This window comes from Hemitrygon akajei, chromosome 6 (genome assembly GCF_048418815.1).
Source record: "Hemitrygon akajei chromosome 6, sHemAka1.3, whole genome shotgun sequence".
Lineage (NCBI taxonomy): Eukaryota > Metazoa > Chordata > Chondrichthyes > Myliobatiformes > Dasyatidae > Hemitrygon > Hemitrygon akajei.
In genome coordinates, this window is record NC_133129.1 from 18,244,438 (window position 1) to 18,265,772 (window position 21,335).

Here is a 21,335-nt window from a genome sequence, read left to right on the forward strand (position 1 = left end):
CTACTTTATCAATATTATCCTATAGCCTAGTACCATCTTCCTGTCAACAACACGATCTATATTGTTATGTCATCATAAAGTTTCCAACTGAATAACTGAATCAATGTTTGGGCTCATCTCCAGTTTTGTTGTCAAACACTGATACCAATGACAAAATTTATTCTGTGGGAAATCCCATTCATATCTCAATCCAAATCCCTTCAAAGGTTATAAGTGAATTGGGGGGAGGGAGTCGGATGTGGTGTCATTGCATGATCTAGATTCGTGTTAACCGTTTCGTTCTGTCCACAGAAAGCGACAAGACTGATCCACCGCAGGAGACTGAGAAGATCGGTTTTCCAACCACAAGGTGCAGACGCAACGAGATCCAACGAGAACACCATGTTCCACGTGAAGAAATGTTATCTGTTTTTAATTGACCTCCTCCTACATTGACTCTACAACCTGTTGCACAATTCTGGGCTGAACATGCCAAATATGTAGAACCAGAGAAAGATCGTAGATAGAGGCCTAATTAAGGCGGCGGTAAACGTCGCACAGACAGCAATCACTATTGGACTTAGGACAGTGAGTGGGGCGTGTGGCCAATTGGTTAAGGCTTTGGGCTAGCAATCTGAAGGTTGTTAGTTTGAGCCCCAGCCAAGGCAGCGTGCAACGCACTTAACCCCACACTGCTCCTGCACGTTTATAGCCCAGTGGCAGCGGTTGGTGTAGTATGGACAGGAGAAGACAATGAGTAGGTGTGAGGTCAACCTGCACTGGTCATCTTTTCTGAGTCTCAACTGGAAATTATCTTTGAGGGAACCTTAAACAAGGTTTCCCAAGTCATTTTGCTCCTCTGTATTTTTTTGTATTTACTCTGTATTTTCTCCCCATTTAAAAAAATAGTTAACCTTTCATTTATTCTGTCAATGTGCATGACCATACACTTACCGACAATGCATTCCATCTCCACTTCTTTCCCCATTCTCCTAATCTGTCTGGGTCCTTCTGTAGTCGCTCCACTTCCTCAAACCCACCTTGCCTTCCACGTATCTTCGTATCATCTGCAAAGTCTGCATCAAAGCCAACAATTCTATCATCCAAATCATTAACGTATAATGTACAACGAATCGGTCCCAACACAGGCCCCTGTGCAACATCATGAGTTACCGGCAGCCAACCAGAAAAAGCTCCCTTCATGCAACACACAAGATGCGAGAGGATCTCAGTGGGCTAGGCAGCATCTAAGGAAAAGAGTAAGCAGTCGATGTTTCGGGCCGGGACCCTTCATACCCTGATCTCTTTTATCCATGTTAGGATATTCGATGTAATACCATGGGCGAGTAGTTTGTAACGCAGCTCCGTGTGTGGCATCTTGTCAAAGGACTTCCAAAAATCCAAGTACACAAGATGAACCAATTTTCCGTTGTTATCCTGCTTATTCTTTCTTCAAAAAAATTCAAATATACTTGTCAGGCAAGATTTTACCTTGAGGAAACTATGCTGACTACATGCTATGCTATCATGTGGCCTGTAAATTCCTTTCTTCTGCCTCTTCCCCTTTTTGAAGAGTGGAGTGACATTTGCAATTTTCCAGTCTTCCGGAACCATTCCAGAACCTGGTTTTTCTTGAGAGATCATTACTAATGACTCAAAGATCTCCTCAGCCACCCCTTTCAAAACTCTGGTGTGTACACCATGTGGTTCAGATGACTTTTCTACCTTCAGACCTTTCAGTTCTCAAGAACCATTAACAATGGTAACTTCACACACTTCATGAGCCCTGAAACCTGGAACTTCCACCATGTGCTAGTGTCTTCCAGCGTCGTTTTCCAGTGGTCCGAGATCCACTCCTACTTCTCTTTTACACTTTTCATATCTGAAGAAACGTTCGGTACCATTGAAAGCTTCCATAGCCTAAGGCAGAGATTTTTGCTGGAAATCCGAACACTACAGATGCAGGAAGTGAGAAATATGTTTCTTTTTTTATATTGTCAAGCATCCAGTCAAATTTCTTATGAGTGACTTATACAACTGGCCACTTTACTAGGTACACCTGCTTGTTAATCCAATGACCTAATCAGCAAATCATATGGCAGTAACTAAATGCAAAAGGGCATGCAGATGTGGTCAAGAATTTCAGCTATTTTCCAGAGCACATATCAGAATGGGGAAGACATGAGATTTGAGTGACTTTGGCCATGGATTGTTTGATATTTTGTAGTATTTCACGTTTGTTCTGCCTCTTCCTGTGTATGGAAGTGTTCTTGTGTGTGATGGACCATTTTCCCATTGTTGGATATGGAGTTGTATTACTTAGTTCTCAGAGTGTTTGTAAAGACATCCTCAATTACAACCGCAAATTACAAAAGCAGAATTAGGCCATTCAACCCACATGACGTGTCAGCCATCCCGTCATGATTAATTGTTTTAACCCTCAATCCCTTTCTTCTGCCTTTACACAGCAATGTTTGACACCCTCATTAATCAAGAACCTACCTACCTCTGCTTTAAATATACACAATGACATTGCCTCCACTGTCATTTGTGGCAATGAATTCCACAGATTCACTATACCCTGACTAGCGAAGTCCTCCTCATCTCTGTTTTAATAGGACACCACGCTATTCGGAGACTGTCCCTTCTGGTCCTAGACTCGCCACTATAGGAAGCATCCTCTCACCATCTCTTCTATCTCGGCCTTTCGACAGAATGCAGTGAGCTCACCCCCTCCCATTCTGCTAAACACCATCGAGAACAGACCCAGAATCATCACACTTTCCTCTTATTTTAACCCTCTCACTCCCGGTATCATTCTCGTGAACCTCTTCTGGAACATCTCCAATGCCAGCCCATATTTTCTTAGAGAAGGGGCCCAAAACTGGTCACAATGCTCCATGGCCCCAAATATAGCAAGATGTAGTTTTAAGGTTGACGTGTGTGAGTGGGGATGAATGTAGTGTGGAGTGGGCAGGGGTGCAGCTTATAAGAGTTGGCAAGTTTGATTTACACAGAATATGGTGAGTGCATTAAGACACACTGTGCTGTTGTTTCTTTAAGTTCTAAGAAAAGTTTTGGGCCTATATCTCCAAAAAGATGTGCTTTCATTGGAGAGAGTCCAGAGGAGGTTCACGAGGAGGATTCTGGGAATGAAGGGGTTAACATATGAGCTGTGTTTGGCAGCTTTCTGCCTGTACTCACTGGAATTTAGAAGGATGCGAGCAGATCTCATTGAAACCTAACGAATGTTGAAAGGACTATATAGCGTGGATGTCGAGAGGATGTTTCCTCTGTAGCAGCTAACCAGAGCTAAAAGGCACAGTCTCTAAACTGAAGGGTGACCTTTTAGAACAGAGATAAGGAGGAATTTTTTAGCCAGAGTATAAACCTGTGGGATTCTCTGCCACAGACTGCGGTGGAGGCAGAGTCCGTGGGCATATTTAAAGCAAAAGGTGATCGTTTCCTGCTCGGTCAGGGCATCAAATGATTTGGTGAGAAGGCAAGTGTATCCGGATTAGCCTTGATGGAATGACGGGGCAGACTCAATGGGCTGAATGGCCTAATTCTGCTCCTATTATCTAATATCTGTCAGTCCTGAGACCCCTGTACCTTCTTCTCAATGGCAGCAGTGAGAGGGAGCATGTCCTGGGTGATTGGGGTCCCTGATGACAGATGCTACTTTCCTGCATCAGCCTCCTGTGTAGATGTGTTCAATAGTGGGGAAGGCTGTACCCGTGAAGGACTCTGTCGTATCCATTACATTTGTATGATTTTCCGTTCAAGGGCATTGGTGTTTCCATGTCAGGCTGTGATGCACACAGTCAATGTACTCTCCACCACACAACTGTAGAAGTTTGCCGACGTTTTAGTTGTCGTGCCGAATCTTCGCAAACTCATAAAGAACAAAGAACAATGCAGCACAGTACAGGCCATTCAGCCCACAATGTTGTGCCAGCCCTTAAACCCTGCCTCCCATATAACCCTCCACCTTAAGTTCCTCCATATACCTGTCTAGTAGTCTCTTAAATTTCACTACTGTATCTGCCTCCACCACTGACTCAGGCAGTGCATTCCACGCACCAACCACTCTTCGAGTGAAAAACCTTCCTCTAATATCCCCCTTGAACTTCCCTCCCCTTACCTTAAAGCCATGTCCTCTTGTACTGAGCAGTGGTGCCCTGGGGAAGAGGCGCTGGCTGTCCACTCTGTCTATTCCTCTAAATATCTTGTATAGAAGTAGAGGTGCCTTGCAATTGCACATAGGTGGCGGGTCCAGGGCCGATTCTCGGAAATAAAAACACGGAGGAATTTAGAGTTGCTGACCCTCTCCACCTCTGACCCTCCCATGAGTACTCGCTTGTGGATCTCTGTGTTCCTCCTTCAGAAGTCAACACTCAGCTCCTTGGTCTTGCTGACATTGAGTGAGAGGTTTGTGTTACAGCAGCACTCAGCCAGATTTTCAGTCTCCATCTTATATGCTGATTGGCCACCACCTTTGATTCAGCCGGTGACAGCGGTGTCGTCAGCACACTTGAATATCGCACTGAAGCTGTGCTGAGCCACACAGTCATGAGTGCAAAGCGAGTAGAGCAGGGGACTGAGCACACAGCTTCGTGATGCACCTGTGCTGATGGAGACCGCGGAGGGGTTGTTGTTGCCGATCCAAAATGACTGAGCTCTGCAAGTGACGACATCGAGAATGGAAGTCAAGATAACTCTCTCTCCGGAGGCTGAAGAGAGATGGCCTACGCACAGCAATACTTACGCCCTTCTACAGATGTGAAATAAAGAGCATCCTAACATGTTGCACGACTGCATGGTATGGAAACTGCAGGGCCCCCACCACCTGTCGCATTCCTTCTCGGCCACCCCTCCCTCGACACTCCACCCTCGCCATTTCAAACATACTTTGCTCCTGCCAGATTCACAAACTCACTTTCCGCTTCATGCTGTCAAACACAGTGCTGTGCTAAAGTTTTCAGCATCCCAGGTATAAGACTTTTGCACGCTACAGTATCTCAATGTTATAAGACTGTTGATAATTGTAAGTTTAGATGGTTTCTTGATCTCACAATTCACCCTGTCATGGCGTCGCACTTCCTGGTCTGCCATATAATAGAAACGTAGAAAACCTACAGCACAATACAGGCCCTTCGGCCCACAAAGTTGTGCCGAACATGTCCCTAGTAATCCAGAAGTTACTGGATTACTAGGCTTACTCTGTTTTCCTAAGCTCCATGTACCTATCCAAAAGTCTCTTAAAAGACCCTATCGTATCCATCTCCACCACAGTTGCCGGCAGCCCATTCTGTTGGTTCGGAAGTCCATTTAATCTATTTGCACACTGCAATGAACTGAACCTTTAGTGTTAATCTGCTTGAAGCCTTTCCATCACAAGATGAAAAGAAAACCCCAGTTCAGTGAGCTATACTCGGCAGAACATTGTGACACAGTAATTAGGGATCATTGCTTTATCAGAGGCGTCATTTGTTGGAAAATAACTAACATGCATTTGAATATCCTACCGCTAAACATACGTATCTTTACCTACCCCCCCCCTCTCCCGCTTTCTGTGTTGCACCTGCCCATATACCACCTCCCTTCAGGGCCCAAGGCAGTGCTTCCAGGTGGGGCAACACTTCACCTGAATACCTGCTGGGAGTGTCTATTGTGTCCAGTGTGGCCCCAATGTGGCCTCTTCTACTTTGGTGAGACTCGTCGTAAATTGGGGGACCGCTTCATCGAGTACCTCCGCTCCATCCGCCAGAGGAGGAACTTGACGATGGCTGAACATTTTAATTGCATTCCCATTCCTGTTCTGATGTGTCGCTCCATGGCTTCCTCTTGTGCCGTGATGAGATCCCCCTCAGGACAGAGCAGCAACACCTTATATTCCACCTGGGTAAGCTCCAACCCGAATACATGAATATCGATTTCTCCTTCCGGTAAATCAATTCTACCCTAACCTCCATCTTCCTCTATTCCTCACTCTGACCATTTTACCTCCTCTCACCTATTACTCCACCCCCCCCCCCCACGAGTCTCCTCCTCCTCCCCTTTTTTCTATGGTCCACTCTCCTGTCCTATCAGATTCCTTCTTCTTCGGCTCTTGACCTTCCCCAGCCATCTGGCTTCACCTCTCAGCTTCCTGCTGGCCCTCCCCTACCCCCACCTTTACACTCTGGCACCTTCCCCCCTTCCTTCCCAGTCCTGAAGGATGCCCACAACATTTTGCCATACCAGTTGGCTTCCTTTCTGATTGGACTTGTACTTGTGGTTTCATTGGAATTGTTCTTCAGGGGTAGAAATTTGCCTCAAACCACTATTGCTTCATCTCGGATAATAAATTTTGTCCTGTAAAATGTTTTCCAGTATTTTCCCTTCCACTAATGAACGATTCACAAACACAGCGGCTGAGCTGAGAGTGTGGATCAGTGCTGTGATGTTGTGCCCATTAAAGATACTTCAATGGCTCAAGGCAGGAATGGCTACTTCGAATGCCAGGCTTTAGATGTTTCCGAAAGGACAGGGAAGGAGGAAAAAGATGAGGGCGTGACACTGCTGATCGGAGATAGTGGCACGGCTGCAGAAAAGGAGGAAGTCATGGAGGGTGTCACAATGTGGGGGCAAGGGTGCTGGGGAAGGACCCAAATGCAGGACACAAACACATTTTGTAGGGTTAACTAAATAGAGTTTATTACTACTTACAAGGAGAGCCGTGACGCAAGGATAGAACAGAGAGAAATCAAGGAGAGCAAAGTGGAACCAGGAATAGGTGTAATGGACCGGGACTCACTCAGGGTCTGGGCTAGGACGGGACTCACTCAGGGTCTGGGCTAGGACGGGACTCACTCAGGGTCTGGGCTAGGACGGGACTCACTCAGGGTCTGGGCTAGGACGGGACTCACTCAGGGTCTGGGCTAGGACGGGACTCACTCAGGGTCTGGGCTAGGACGGGACTCACTCAGGGTCTGGGCTAGGACGGGACTCACTCAGGGTCTGGGCTAGGACGGGACTCACTCAGGGTCTGGGCTAGGACGGGACTCACTCAGGGTCTGGGCTAGGACGGGACTTGGAGCTCGGAGATCAGAGCCAGGACTCGTATCACGGACCTCGGAGCCAGGACTCGATACTTGAACACAGGACATAGAACATTGAGCCGGGAATCCTCCTTAGGCACAGGACGGAGTCGGGACTCTTCTTGACACAGGGTCAGGACCCTTTTAAACACAGGAGATGGATACGGAGACCACACAACGATAGACGGTACTATAACTGGGCACAAGTTTGCCCCAAGCAGCGAGAGCTCTTGACTCACCCTGGCGGGTTAACCTTGCCGGACCTGCTCGGGCAAGGGAAGGCGGCTTGCTGGTCCTTCCTTCGGGAGGAGACTTGGCTTGCTCCGGCAAGAAACCTAGTTGGCTCCGGATAGATGACTTTGACTCGCACCAGCTTCGTTAACGCTCACTCGCTGAACGGCTGAAGCCGGAAACTTATAAACTGCCGGTTCGGTCGCGAGTAAATTGTCTTTAATCACCAAGCCCAAGGGACACGGGAAAACCAGGAATTAAAGGGAAACAAGGATCCAACGGTCGGATCGTAACACAGACAAGGTAAATTTAAAGGGAACCCAATCCGGACCATGACAGTATCCACCCCCCCATGGGAGCCTCCAGGCGACCAACAGGTTTGCCCGTATTATCAATGACCCGGGTGGTGAAGGGGGTTTTGGTCGGCGGGCAAAACAGAACAACACCTTGACCTTATATAACTGACGTATTTACCCCATCCCCCTAAACTGATAACTGGGAATTTGAGTGACTATCTTGAATTTCTAAATTGCACTCTGTGCGGGATTCTGGCTAACGGGAGTTTGAATAAACAGTTTTTGTGTCTGCTGGGTCCATGTTCGGCGAGAGCGCTCTGTCACAATGTAGGGGCAAGGGTGCTGGGGAAGGACCCTGATGCAGGGCACAAACAGAGAATGTTTGCGTGCTCGCAATGCAGATTACAAATTTTTATCGATGCACGATAGAAAGCATTGGATATATAATGCCTTGCTATGGCAATTATTCTGCCCGAAACCATAAGAATCCATAGACACAGCTCAGCACATCTCAGGAACCAGCTTCCCCTCTGCGGACTTTGTCTCGGTAAAGAGCCAGCATAACCAAACAGCCCGAATACCCCGGAGGTCCTCTCATCTGTCCTCTCCAGATGCCAGAGCCTGAAAACACCGACCACCAGGCTCAAGGTCAGCTTCGATGGGACATTTCAATGGACCTATTGTGAAATAAGCCTCTTGCCCTTACAACAGTTGAACAGTACAGCACATAAGCAGGCCAATCGGTCCATCTAGTCTATGCTGAACAATTATGCTGCCTAGTCCCATGGAAATTCAGTAGTACCAGAGCCCTTCACACCCCTCACATCCGCATACGGGGTTGAAATCGACCCCGCATCTGCTACTTACGCTGGCAGTCCATCCACGTTCTCACCACATACTGAGTAAAAAACACTCCCTCATATTCACTCTTAACATTTCACCCTTCACCCGGTATCCTGACGTCTAGTTCTGATCGCGCTCATCCTCAGGGGGAAAGGCCTCCTTGCATTTACCCTATCCAGAACACTTGGAATTTCACAGATCCTGGAAATCGAAAGCAGCATGCACAAAATGCAGGAGGAACACAGCAGGACAGGCATCGTCCGTGAAAATGAACAAACCGTCGGCATTTCGGGACGGGAATGGAAGGCTCCAGAATGAACATGTGGATTGAGGGGAAGAAGGATAACTGGAAAGTAATAGGTGAAGCGAGGTGGGTGGGAAAGACAAAGGGCAGGAGATGAGGGTATCTGACAGGAGGGGAGAGTGAACCATAAGAGACAGGGAAGGAGAAAGGGCACCAGGGGTAGGTGATAGATAAGTTGAGAAGAGGTAAGAGTTCCGATTAGGGAATAGAAGAGCAGGGGTGGGGGGAATTTTTGTACCAGAAGGAGAAATCAGTATTCATACCATTTGGTTGGAGGCTTCCCAGACGGAATATAATGTGTTGCTCCTCACCTTGAGGGTGGCTTCATTGTGACACAAAAGGAGGCCATAGACTGAGATGTCAGAACGGGTTGGAAATCAGATTTCAAATGTTGTGTCACTTGGAGGTTCTGCTTTTGGCGGATGGATGGACCTTCTCTATTCCTCTCATAGCTTTGTATCGCTCCATCAAATGTCCTCTTATTCTCCTGCGCTTCAGAGAATAAGGTCCTAATGTCTGTAACTTTTCCCTGTAGCTCAGGTCCCCAAGACCAACACATCTCGTCACATTTTTGGGCACTCTTTCAAACTTATTGATACCTTGGCTGCAGGAGGGTGACCAGAAATGCACAAATACCCACTTACATCTGATACAACTTGAACATAACATGCCAATTCTTGTACTCAATACTTTGATTTATGAGGACCAACGTGTCAAAATCTCTTTGGTCTTCAGGGTATATCAATGTGATGTATTTTTGGATTTGTGAAATTCTACTGTGTCTGCCTCCAGAATGCCCGCATGTTGTTATGAAAAAAGATTTCTATGTCATCACCTTCATTTTATATCACCCTTCAGTATTTAATTTATGAATTTTACTTTGTTTATCTATGCATAATTCATTTGCTGATTTGAATTTGACCCACCCCTTACATTTTGCTCATCATGGGAATTAGTTTGGAGATATATGAGGGAGACAATGTAGCCAGGTTGAGATCACACAACGACAGATTTGGAGAATCGTGACGACCCCAGCCAAACTTGACACTAATTACCACCATCCATAAACCCCTCAGCCCTGGGGATGAGCAAAGCATTCCGTCAGAGCTGCCTTCACTTAACAATGTTTGTTGGAATTCAGAATTTTGAGTGGCAACACGCGACAGTATTTTTTGCATCTTTGAACAGTGACCGATCGTGAGATCAGCAGCTTGAAAAGAGGGAATTTCACTCAGGCTCGCTAACGGTGTAGAAAAGGTCACAAGTCACAGTAGTTTATTTGCAGCTCTGACTAAATAATTGATTAGCAAAAGCAAATTAAAGGAAGGCAGGGGCAAGCACAGCAGCGATTGTCGGAGTGGACAGAGTCAGAGTGGTGATCCTGAGGCTTTAACTCTTCGAGGCCTCAGTCAGAAAAAGTGAAAAAGAAACATTTCCCTCATCCCTTCTTTACATTAGCTCAGCTAGGGCAGTAGAGATTCCAGGCAGGGCAGTTGAATGGTCCTCTTGTGGGATGTGGGAAGGCAGGGTGTCCTTCAGTATCTCTGATCATTACAATTGTGACAAGTACAGCCAGCTGCAGCTTCTAACAATCCGTGTTCAGGAGTTGGAATGGAATTGGATGAACTCTGGTCATTCGGAAGGCTGAAGGGATGATAGATAGGACATGTAGCGAGGTAGTTACACACAAGGGCAAGGGCATAGGGAAGTGGGTGACAGTCAGGAAATAGAAAGGGGTTAAGGAGCCAGTGCAGAGTACCCCTGTGGCCATCCCCCTGAAAATCAGGTATATTACTTTGGACACTATGGGGGTGGGGTGGGGGAGGAATATGACCTCGCTGTGGAAATTCGCAGCGGGTGTTTCTCTGTCATCGAGTCTGGCTCTGTCACCCAGAAGGGTTGGACGGAGAAAAGGCACCCTGTGTTGTTAGGGATTTGTTAGTTAGTGGAGCAGACAGGAGACTCTGTGGGCGAAAACATGATTCCCGATGGTATCCGGCTTACCGGCTGCCAGGTTCCGGGGCATCTTGGATCGAGTTCTCTGCAATCTCAATTGGGAGAGTGAACACCCAGAAGTTGTGATCCATGCAGGTACCAAGGACGAGTGATGAGTTCTGCACAGGGGGTTCAGAAAGTTAATTGCTAAGTTAAAGGGCAGGACCTCCAAGGTTGTGATCCTAGGATTGGTATTCGTGTCACGGGCTAGTGACACCAGAACTAGATGATTATACAGTTTAACACATAGGTAAGGAGTTGATGTAGGATTGAAGGCATAATATTTTTGGATCACTGGGCTGTCTTCGAGGGAAAGTGGATCAGTATAGAAGGGAGGGTTGGCACCTAAACTGGTGTGGAACTAACATCCTAGCGGGAAGGATTGTTAATGGTGCACAGTGGTATTTAAACTAGAGTTGCAGTGGAATGGAAAATAGAGTGCCAGAACAATTAGTGGAGAGGTTGTGGAAACAGATGCTGAAAAAACTCAAAGTCGAGAATCAAAAAGTTCAGCGTGGTGTGACTATGTCCTGAGCTGTGTATATTTCAATGCAAGAAATAACAAAATATAGGTGGATGAGCTCAGGCTATGGATCAGATCCTGGAATCATGACACTGTAGCCATGAGAGAAACTTGGTTGCAGGAGGGGCAGAACTGGCACCCTAATATTCAGGGGTTTGTTGTTTTAGATGTAACAGAGCGGGAAGGGTTAAAGGAGGAAGCGTGGAGTTACTAGTCAGGGCAAATGTCACGGCAGCAGGACGTCAGGATAGACTGGTGAACTGGTCTAGAGAGGCGTTATGGGTGGAACTGAGAGATAAGAAAGTTATGACCACGTTAATGGGGCGATATTACAGACCATCTGACAGTCTGCGGGATTTAGATGTAAAGAGATCGCAGACTGTTGCAATAAACATAAGGTTGGTATAGGAGGTGATTTTGCCTTTCCACTTATTGACTGGGGATCCCAGGCTATAAAAGGAATAGATGGGATAAAGTTTGTGTTCAAGAAAGTTACCTTCATCAGTACGTGGAAGTCCCAATGAGAGCGTGTGATAGGATCTGCTGTTAGGGAATGAGATAGGGCAGGTGACAGAAGTTTCTGTAGGGGAACACTGCATTTAGCCACCTTAAAGCCATTAGCTTGTTTCAAAGTATATATGCATAAAGATGGGTCTAGTTCACGGAATGAGATTCTAAATTAGAGTAAGCCTAATTTTGATTGTATCAGAAATTATCTGGCAAGTCTGGATTGGGACAGGGTATTTTATAGCAAATGTGCACTTGGTAAGTGAGTGGTTGGGGGGGGGGCTCAAAAGCGAACTTTTGACAGTACAAAGACTGAATGTATCAGTCAGAATAAAAGGTAAAGAGAACACATGTATAGAATCTTGGTTTTGAAGGGATAATGAGGCCCGGGTGAAGAGAAAGAAAGAAGGTGCATAGCAGGTAAAGGCAGGAATGTCACGGTCCGGTCCGAAGTCCACATTCCGGTTCACGGTCCAGTCCGCGGACTCCGGACTCCGGGTCCTCCGGTTGTCCCTTGTTTTGGTTGGACTTAATCATAAGCACCTGATGCTCATTTTGGGGCTGGGTATATAAGTAGCCCTGGGATTGAGTGTGGTTGGGGGGTTGTCTTGTCAAGATTTCCTGGGAGTAAATGGCTGGTGGAAGGCTAGAACAGCCACTTGCCAGCTTTAGGCTGTGTTGGAGAACCATGGCTTCTGGGAGTCTTGCTGTCAGTAGTCGGAGCTGTCATTGTGGTATGGATTCAGCTGTTTCCCAGGCCAGCTGGGTGGCCGTCAGCCTCTCCAAGCTAGGTAGGGATCTAGTTGTTTCTGTAGCCAGCTGAGGTTGATGGCCGTAACTGGGACTTGGAGCAACCCTGATGCAGAGATGGAATTGTCTGTCGTTTTTTGATGTTTGTCTCTTCCTGTCCTTGCCCTGTGGGGTCAGTCAGGCCATTCTGCCATTACCCTGTGGGATGATCTGTCTTGTGTTCTCCTCTATGGGGTAAGTCAGGCTGTTCTGCCATTGCCCTGTGGGATGATCTGTCTTGTCCTCTCCTCTGTGGGTTAAGTCAGGCCATTCTGCTGTTGCCCTGCAGGGGGAATCTGTTTTGCCTTGTCTTTGCCTCTGTCGGGTAAGTCCGGCTGTTCTGCCGTTATCAGATGGGTGGACCTGTCCCACCTTGGTGTGGGGTGAAAGTTGAGTCCTGGCTTGTTGAAGGATAAGTCCCGGCTCTGTGTCTATGTACTGTCCAATCTCACATTAGTGTCTTGTTAAAGAGGAGTCCCGGCTTGTCGATGGATAAGCCCTGGCTTTATGTTGATGTACGGTTCCTAGTCTGCCTTCAAGACCCCAGCCTCAAGCTCCAAGAACCCAGGCCTCGTCACGTCTTCACCTGGTTTGGGGTCCAAGCCCAAGTCAAGACCCAGGTTCTGGGTCCTTGTCCAGTCTCGGGCTCGGAGTCCATGCCCAGGCTCCTTGTTCCCAGTCCCTCGTCCTGGTCCTGCTTCCCTAGCCTAGTCTGCGACCTGTCCTGTGTTTTAGTTTTGTCCCGTCCCGTTCCTAGTACTTCAGTGTCTGTGTCCTGCATTTGGGTCCATTCCCAACGCCCCCCGTATGACAAGGAAGGAACAAGTGAGAAGTTTATGGAGTAGAAGTAATGCAAGAGACACATAAGCAAGTAATCAGGGAGGCTAAAAGAAGGCACGACGTTACTCTAGCAGGAACAGTGAAGCAAAATCCTAGGGGTTTTAGCGATATGTTAAAAGCAAAAGGATTGCAATGTACAAAATAGATCCTCTGGAGGGCCGGATTGCTAATCAATCTGTGGAGCAAAAACAAATGGTGGAGATTTTAATTATTTTTTGCATCAGCATTTACTTGAGATGAGGACACAGATTCTATAGAAGTGAAGCAAAACACATTAACTTCATGGGTCCTGTACAGATTGCAGAGTAGGTGTTTGCTATCCTGAGGCAAATCAGGGTGGATAAATCCCCAGGGCCTTACAAGGTATTCCCTCAGACCCAAAGGGAGGAAAACACAGAAATTGCTGGAGACCTAGCAGAGATATTTACATCATCATTAGTGTCAGGAAAGGTACCAGAGGATTGTAGGATACCTATGTTGTTCCACTGTTTTTAAAAAAAAAAAAGGCTCCAAATATTAACCAGCAAATTATAGTCCAGTGAGTCTGACATCAGTTGTGGGAAAGCTAAAGGAGGGTATTCTAAGGAGACCGGACATGTAAGTATTTTGATAGACATGGACTGATTAAGGTTAGTCAGCATGGGTTCGTGCATGGTAGGTTATGTCTAATCAATTTGGTCGAGTCTTTTGAGGAAGTTACCGAAAAATTTGAAGAAGGGAAGGCATTGGATGTTGTCTACATTGACTTCAGTAAAGCCTTTGACAAAGTCCCACATGGGAGATTGGTCAAAATGGTACAGTCGCTGTCCATCCAAGATGATGTAGTAAATTGGATTTGAGGCAGATGCCAGAGAGTTGTAGTAGATGGTTAGCTCTCTGACTGGAGGTCTGTAGCTAGCGGAGTGCCGCATGGTTCAGTGCAGGTCCCTTTGTTGTGTCAGTGATCTGGATGGTATTGTGGTTAACTGGATCAGCAAATTTGCGGATTACACCAAGAATGGGGTTGTAGTGGACAGTGGGGAATGTTACCAGGGCTTGCAAAAAAGTCTTTGAAAAAAGATTCTGGGAATATTGGTCCATAATTCATTGAAAGTGTCACAAGTATAAAGGCTGTAAATAAGACTTCTGCTACATTGGCCTTCGTACATAAATGTATTGAGTACAGGAGATGGAATGTTATGTCGAGGTTGTATAAGTATTTGGTAAAGCCTAATTAGGCATACTGCATGCAGTTTTGGTCAACTACTTACAAGAGAGACGTAAATAAGGTTGAAAGAATATGGAGAAAATTTACAAAGATGTTGCCAGGTCTGGAGGACCTGGTTTATAAGGAAACATTGAATGGGTTACTTTATTCATTAGAACGTAGAAGATTGAGAGGAGACTTGATAGAGGTATACAACATTTTGAGGGTATAGACAGGGTTAATGTAAGCAGGCTTTTCCCACTGAGGTTCGGTGGGGCTACAACCACAGATCAGGGGTTAAGGGTGAAAGGTGAATAGTTTAAGGGGTACATGAGGGGAAACTTCTTCACTTAGAGGGCCGTGAGTGTGTGGAACGAGCTGCCAGTACAAGTGGTGCATGCAACCGCGATTTCAACGTTTCAGAGAGAAGTTTGGATAGGTACATGGATGCTGATGGCCCCGGTGCAACTCGAAAGGAATAAGCAGTTAAAATAGTTTCAGTATGGACTAGATGGGCCAAAGGGCCTGTTTCTGTGCTGTACTTCTCTATGACTCTGTGACTCTATTTGAGTAAAGATCCCTTACTATAGTTATATTTCCACACACTGGTCATTACAAATGAAAGGGAACTTTACCCAGTGGGGTAATATGCAGAAGATCCGAAAATCAGTCGGAATATGGTAGAGCAGAAGGACAATAATTTGTCATGGTTTTACGTAAGGGAGTGTTTGAAAACTGGAGTACAGTATATACTATATATATATATATCTATCTCCAGGGGCGTTTCAGGAGAATAATTCCTGGAATGAAAGGGTTAACGTATGAGGAGCATCTGACGGCTCTGGGCCTGCCACTGGAGTTTAGAAAAATGGGGGGGGGGGGGGTCCCATTGAAACTTATCGAATGTTGGAAGGCCTGCATAGAGTGGATGTGGAGAGTGTTCATATAGCGGGGGAGTCCAGAACCAGAGCGCACAGTCTCAGAAACCGGGACGTCCCTTAGAACGGAGATGAGGAGGAATTTATTTAGCCAGATGGTGGTGGATATGTGGAATACATTGACGTAGATGACTGCGGAGTTTTACGGCGAGATGACGGGAGAATGAGGTTGAGAGGGATAACTAATCAGCCTTAATGGAATGGGGAGCAGACGTGTTGGGCCGAATGGACAGGTTTGCTCCTATATCTTATAATCTATGATCTGACTCCAGGCTAAACTTCCTTATCAGAAGTTGTCACAATTGTCAAAAAATTGTCACAATTTTTTGACAATTGTGACAATTGTCACTGTCACAATTAAACAGTGACAGTGTTTAATTCCTGTCACTGTGATCTCCACATTCTTAGCAATATCCTTTTCTTATTCTTATAACATACACGTTATCTTCCGTAGCTCCGTCAGGGTAAATCTGCTACATTATATGTATGTCTCGACACCTACAGATTTCAGTCAGTCTCTCCCCCTTTCCCTGAGTCTGGATTGACTTGTCTCACTTTCTCTTCAGGGACAGACACTTTTGCCGTGCTGATGTTGTGTCTCCCACTCGGACTGAGAACTCTCGGCTTTTTATTGATGGGCGCCGTTCTCTACTGTGATCTACTCGGGTACTGTATGTAATAATGCTGAAGGCTCATGCCGTGACGTGACTGTAATCCGATTCACTGGGACAGTCGGTGGGCGCTGGGACGTGATTCAAACACTTGAAGCGTCCCAGTCTTTAGTTGTCAACAAAATCTCGCTGCCCGATCGCTGTTTGTGGGAGCTCCGCAGAAATACTCATCAGAGTGACTACTACATCATAAGAGTGACTGCTTCAGAAGTGTTTGTAAGCTGTTTAGCGTTTTGAGATACCTTTTGGATTGAATGTACCCGCTAAATACCTACTGAATGAGAGACAAATGTGAGGATCTGCAGGAGGGATGGGTTAGGACGCCACAGTAGCGCAGCGGTTAGCACGATGCGATTACACATTGGGCGTCAGTTCGAAGTTCATTTCTGGTGTCCTTTGTTAGGAACTGTGTACGTTCTTCCCGTGTGCGGGTGGGTTTCCTCCAGCTGCTACGGTTCCATCCCACAACCTAAAGACGTCAGCAGGTTAATTGTTAATTGTAAATCGTCCGGTGGTTAGGCTGGGATTACATCGGTGAGGTGCTAGGTGTCACGGCTCGGTGAGTGGGCTGGTAGTGACTGTTCAGCCCTGTGTCTGTAAACCATCACATAATAAATAATAGCTTGAGCTTAGAGAAGGCTGACAGCTCGGCACAACATCGTGGGCCGAAGGGCCTGTACTCTGCTGTAATGTTCTATGTTCTAACTACAAATCTAATTTCTGATATGCACAAAATGTCACCCCGGACCTCCGCGGAAAAAGCAATACAGGAAAGTCTCGACTCCCGCCATCCCACGTGCTCTGGGATCAGGGCACTCAGTCAACCCGGGGTGATTCTGCTCTTCTCATTCTCCACAAAGCTCGCCCACGAGGCAAATCTCTCAGAGATCTGGCTCCTGACTGAATCTCTGCCATATCTCCCTTCACCGTAATCCAGTTTAAACTGTCGTCATAACCGCTTCAAACATATTAACAATCGAAAAGTGATTCAACTCACGTAACATTTTCTTATATTACTGATAATCAGGTTCCTCCTTAATTTACAACCTTGATCCATTACAGAGTACGTTGCATTTACGTAGCACCTAGGATTTTTGTACCCACTTCCTTCTGTTGCCGAATAATCCTCGGAAACCCAACACTCAATGTCTATGTCCTAGAAATTGCATCACAGCCAGGATTACTTCACTCTGCCATTCATACAAAGACGTCCCTCTAGATCAGAGATTAGGAGAAATTTCCTTACACCACAGGTGGCTGAATCTGTGGAACTTACTGTAATGAAACCCAATTTCCCTCGGGATCAATAAAGTATGTCTGTCTGTCTGTCTCGGTCAGGCAGAATCATACGGGATGAGGGCAGGAGAGTGTGGTTGATAGGGATAGTAAATTAACCACAGTCGAATGTCAGAGCAGAATAGAATGGCTGAATCTTCTATTTCTGCTCCTTTCTTTTATGGTCTTAATCTAAGAACCATACCATTCGATCAATACTATCCTATAGCCTAAGGCCATTTGGCTTCCTATCAACACCACTACCTATATCAGTTGCAGAGAATTCCACTGATCTCTGGCTAAAAAAATTCCTCCTCACCTCTGTTCTAAAATGTCGCTCCTCAGTTTTGAGGCTGTGCCCTCGAGTTCTGTGAGAATGAGGAATTTTGCAGGAATGTGGCAAGTGCGCATTCGGCGGATTGATGCAACACGTACCACACGCTGGAGGAACTCAGCAGGTCAGACAGAATCTGTGGAAACGAGCGTCAACGTTTCGGGCCGAGACCCTTCGTCAAGACTGAAGAGGGAGGGGGCAGGGGCCCTATAGAGAAGGTGAGGTGAGGGTGGGAAGGAGAAGGCTGGTAGGTGCCGGTGAAAATCCAGTAAGAGGAAAGGACAAAGGGTGGGGGAGGGAGAGGGAGGGAAATACCGGAAGTTGGAGAATTCAATGTTCATACCAAGGGGCTGGAGACTACCCAGACGGTATATGAGGTGTTGCTCCTCCAACCTGAGTTTGGCCTCTTCATGGCGGTAGAGGAGGCCATGTATGGACATATCCGAATGGGAATGTGAAGCAGAGTTGAAGTGGGTGGCAACCGGGAGATCCTGTTTCTTGTGGCAGATGGAACAGAGGTGCTCAATGAAGCAGTCCCCCAATCTGCGTCGGGTCTCTCCGATGTAGAGGAGGCCGTACCGGGAGCACCAAATGCAATAGATGACCCCAACAGACTCACAAGTGAAGTGTTGCCTCACCTGGAAGGACTGTTTGGGCCCTGAATGGTGGTAAGAGAGGAGGTGTAGGGACAGGTGTAGCACTTACGCTTGCAGGAATAAGTGCCAGGTGGGAGATCTGTGGGGAGGGATGAGTGGACCAGGGAGTCGCGGAGGGAACGATCCCTGCAGAAAGCAAAGAGGGGTAGAGAGGGAAAAATGTGCTTAGTGGTGGGGTCCTGTTGAAATTGGCGTAAGTTGCGGAGGATAATGTGCTGGATCTGTAGACTGGTGGGTGGTAGGTGAGGACAAGGGGAACTCGGTTCCTGTTGTGGTGACGGGAGGATGGGGTAAGGGCCGAAGTGCGGGAAATGAAGGAGATGCAGGTGAGAGCATTGTTGATGACGGCAGAAGGGAAACCATGATCCTTAAAGAAAGAGGACATCTGAGATGTCCTGGAACAGAAAGCCTCAACCTGGGACCAGATGCGGCGGAGACGAAGGAACTGGAAATAGGGAATAGCAATTTCGCATTTGGCAGGATGGGAAGAGGGATAGTCGAGGTAGTTATGAGCGTCCTTCAGTTTATAGAAGATGTCAGTGGACAGTCTGTCTCCAGAGATCGAGAAAGGGGAGTGGTATCAGAGATGGACCAAGTGAATTTGAGGGCTGGGTGGAAGTTAGAGGCAAAGTCGATTAAATTGATGAGCTCAGCATGAGTGCGGGAAGCAGCACCAATGTAGTTGTTAATGTATTGAAGGAAAAGTTGGGGAACAGCGCCCGTATAGATTTGGAGCATAGACTCTTCCACATAACCAACAAAGAGGCAGGCATAGCTGGGGCCCATGCGAGTGCCCATAGCTACACCCTTGGTCTGAAGAAAGTGGGAAGAGCCAAAAGAGAAGTTATTAAGTGTGAGTACCAGTTCTGCCAACTGGAGGAGTGTGGTGGTGTTGGGGAACTGGTGAGGTCTATTGTCCAGAAAGTAGCGGAGGGGGTTGAGGCCTTCTAGATGGGGAATAGAAGTGTATAAGGATTGGACATCCATTGTGAAAATAAAGCGGTCAGGACCGGGGAACTGGAAGTTATTGAAGTGGTGGAGGGCATGGGATGTATTCTGGATGTAGGTGGGGAGGGACTGAACTATGAGTGACAAAATGACAAAATGTGATGCTGAAGCTTTATAAGGCACTGGAAGGGTGGAGCAAAATGAAGATGGCGCCAAATGGCGACTCTTTTGCTTGCATCTTCCAAGACAGCTCTTTTTCTATCTTCGATATGTCTTTTCTCGCTTTTGAAGGATCTTTTTAAGACCCTGACCCAGAGTTACACCCTGACTTTGGTTCTTTGCGGGAATGGGACCCGCTCTCAGGGCCTCACGACCGGCGCTTTTTGATACCCCAAGGACGAGGCCTGCAAGCTCGCCTTCAGTGTGCCGGATTTTCGTGGTTCTGGAGACGGGGAATTCAAGGCCGGTGCCCCTGACTGAGGCATTGCGGGAGAACATGGAACATCAGGAGCAGTGGGTTAGCTGCCTGTTGTGTTCCAGAACCAGAGGCCACAGTTTAAGAATAAGGGTCCAGAACCGAAGGTCCCAGTTTAAAAATAAGGGGTAGGCCATTTAGAACAGAATTCAGGAAAAACCTTTTCACCCAGAGAGTTGTGGATCTATGGAATGCTCTGCCTCAGAAGGCAGTGGAGGCCAATTCTCTGGATGCTCTCAAGTAAGAGTGAGGTAAAGTTCTTAAAGATAGCGGAGTCAAGGGATATGGGGAGAAGGCAGGAACGGGGTACTGATTATAGATGATCAACCATGATCACATTGAATGGCGGTGCTGACTCGAAGGGCCAAACTTGCGCCTATTGTCTATTGTGTGTCCAAGACTTGGTCCTCGGGGCCGATTCTCTGGGCGCAGAGCTCGGAAAATGCGACGCAGCAAACTTTTAACATCATAAATCAGTTGTTCATTATGCATCCCCTCTCGCTGAGATATGGGAACATCTCTTTTTCCCTTATAAGTGGGAGAGAGAACCTGTGGTATGTCGAATTACCAGGGGAACGGATAGTCTTTGGGGTACTGCAAGTCTGTGTCTTTATTGATGCTTTGCTGGGGGGGGGGCTTTGCCTTGCTGCTGCTTGTGTGAGGGAGGGGGAACCGGGGAGGGCTTTGGGTTCTAACGTTTAACTGTCATTCATGCTTTGGGGCACTCGTCTGTTTTCATGGATGTTAGCGAAGAAAAAGAATTTGTATATTGTACAGATTTCTCTGGCATTAAATGTACCTATTGAACCTATTGGTGAGGCCTCATCATGAGTATTGTGACCAGTTTTGGACTCCTCATCTGAGAAAAGAGGTGCTGGCATTGGGGAGGGTTCAGGGCAGGTTCACAAGGAAGATTCTGGAAACAAAAGGGTAATCATATGACGAACGTTTGATGCTCTGGGTCTGTACTCACTGGAATTTAGATGGATGGATGGGGGGGGGGTTCTCATTGAAACCTTCCAAATGTTGAAAGGTCTGGACAGAGTAGATATGGAAAGGAAGTTTTCCATGGTGGGGGTGTCTAGAACAAGAGGGCACAATCTTAGGATAGAGGGGTGTCCATTTAAAACAGAGATGTGGAGACATTTCTTTAGTCAGAGGGTGATGAATTTGTGGAATTTGTCACCACAGGCAGCTGTAGTGACCAAGTCACTGGGTTTTTTAAGGCAGTGAGTGATAAGTTCTTGACTGGACAGGGCATCAAAGGTTACGAGGAAGGGGCCGGGGATCGGGGCTGAGGAGGGAGAGAAAGGATTGACCAGGATTGAGAGACGGAGCAGACTTGATGGGCCAAATGGCCAAATTCTGTGCCTATGACTTATAGTCTTGTGGACATATTATGTCTTGCATCCTGAGACCACTCCTGATTTTCTTGGAGATGTTATCGATATTCTGAGATTTAT

The 21,335-nt window shown here is 46.8% G+C and overlaps 1 protein-coding gene across 1 annotated transcript in view; it reads left to right on the forward strand.

Annotated features, from left to right (window-relative positions):
* LOC140728886 (sialoadhesin-like) overlaps window positions 1-899 on the forward strand; it is a 49,708-nt gene extending 48,809 nt beyond the window's left edge. Inside the window, exon 5 of the mRNA XM_073047963.1 lies at window positions 292-899. Within this exon, the coding sequence (XP_072904064.1) occupies window positions 292-307 (16 nt within the window). The 3' untranslated portion in view covers window positions 308-899. The remainder of the gene's footprint in view (window positions 1-291) is intronic.
* Window positions 900-21,335: the final 20,436 nt, after the last annotated feature.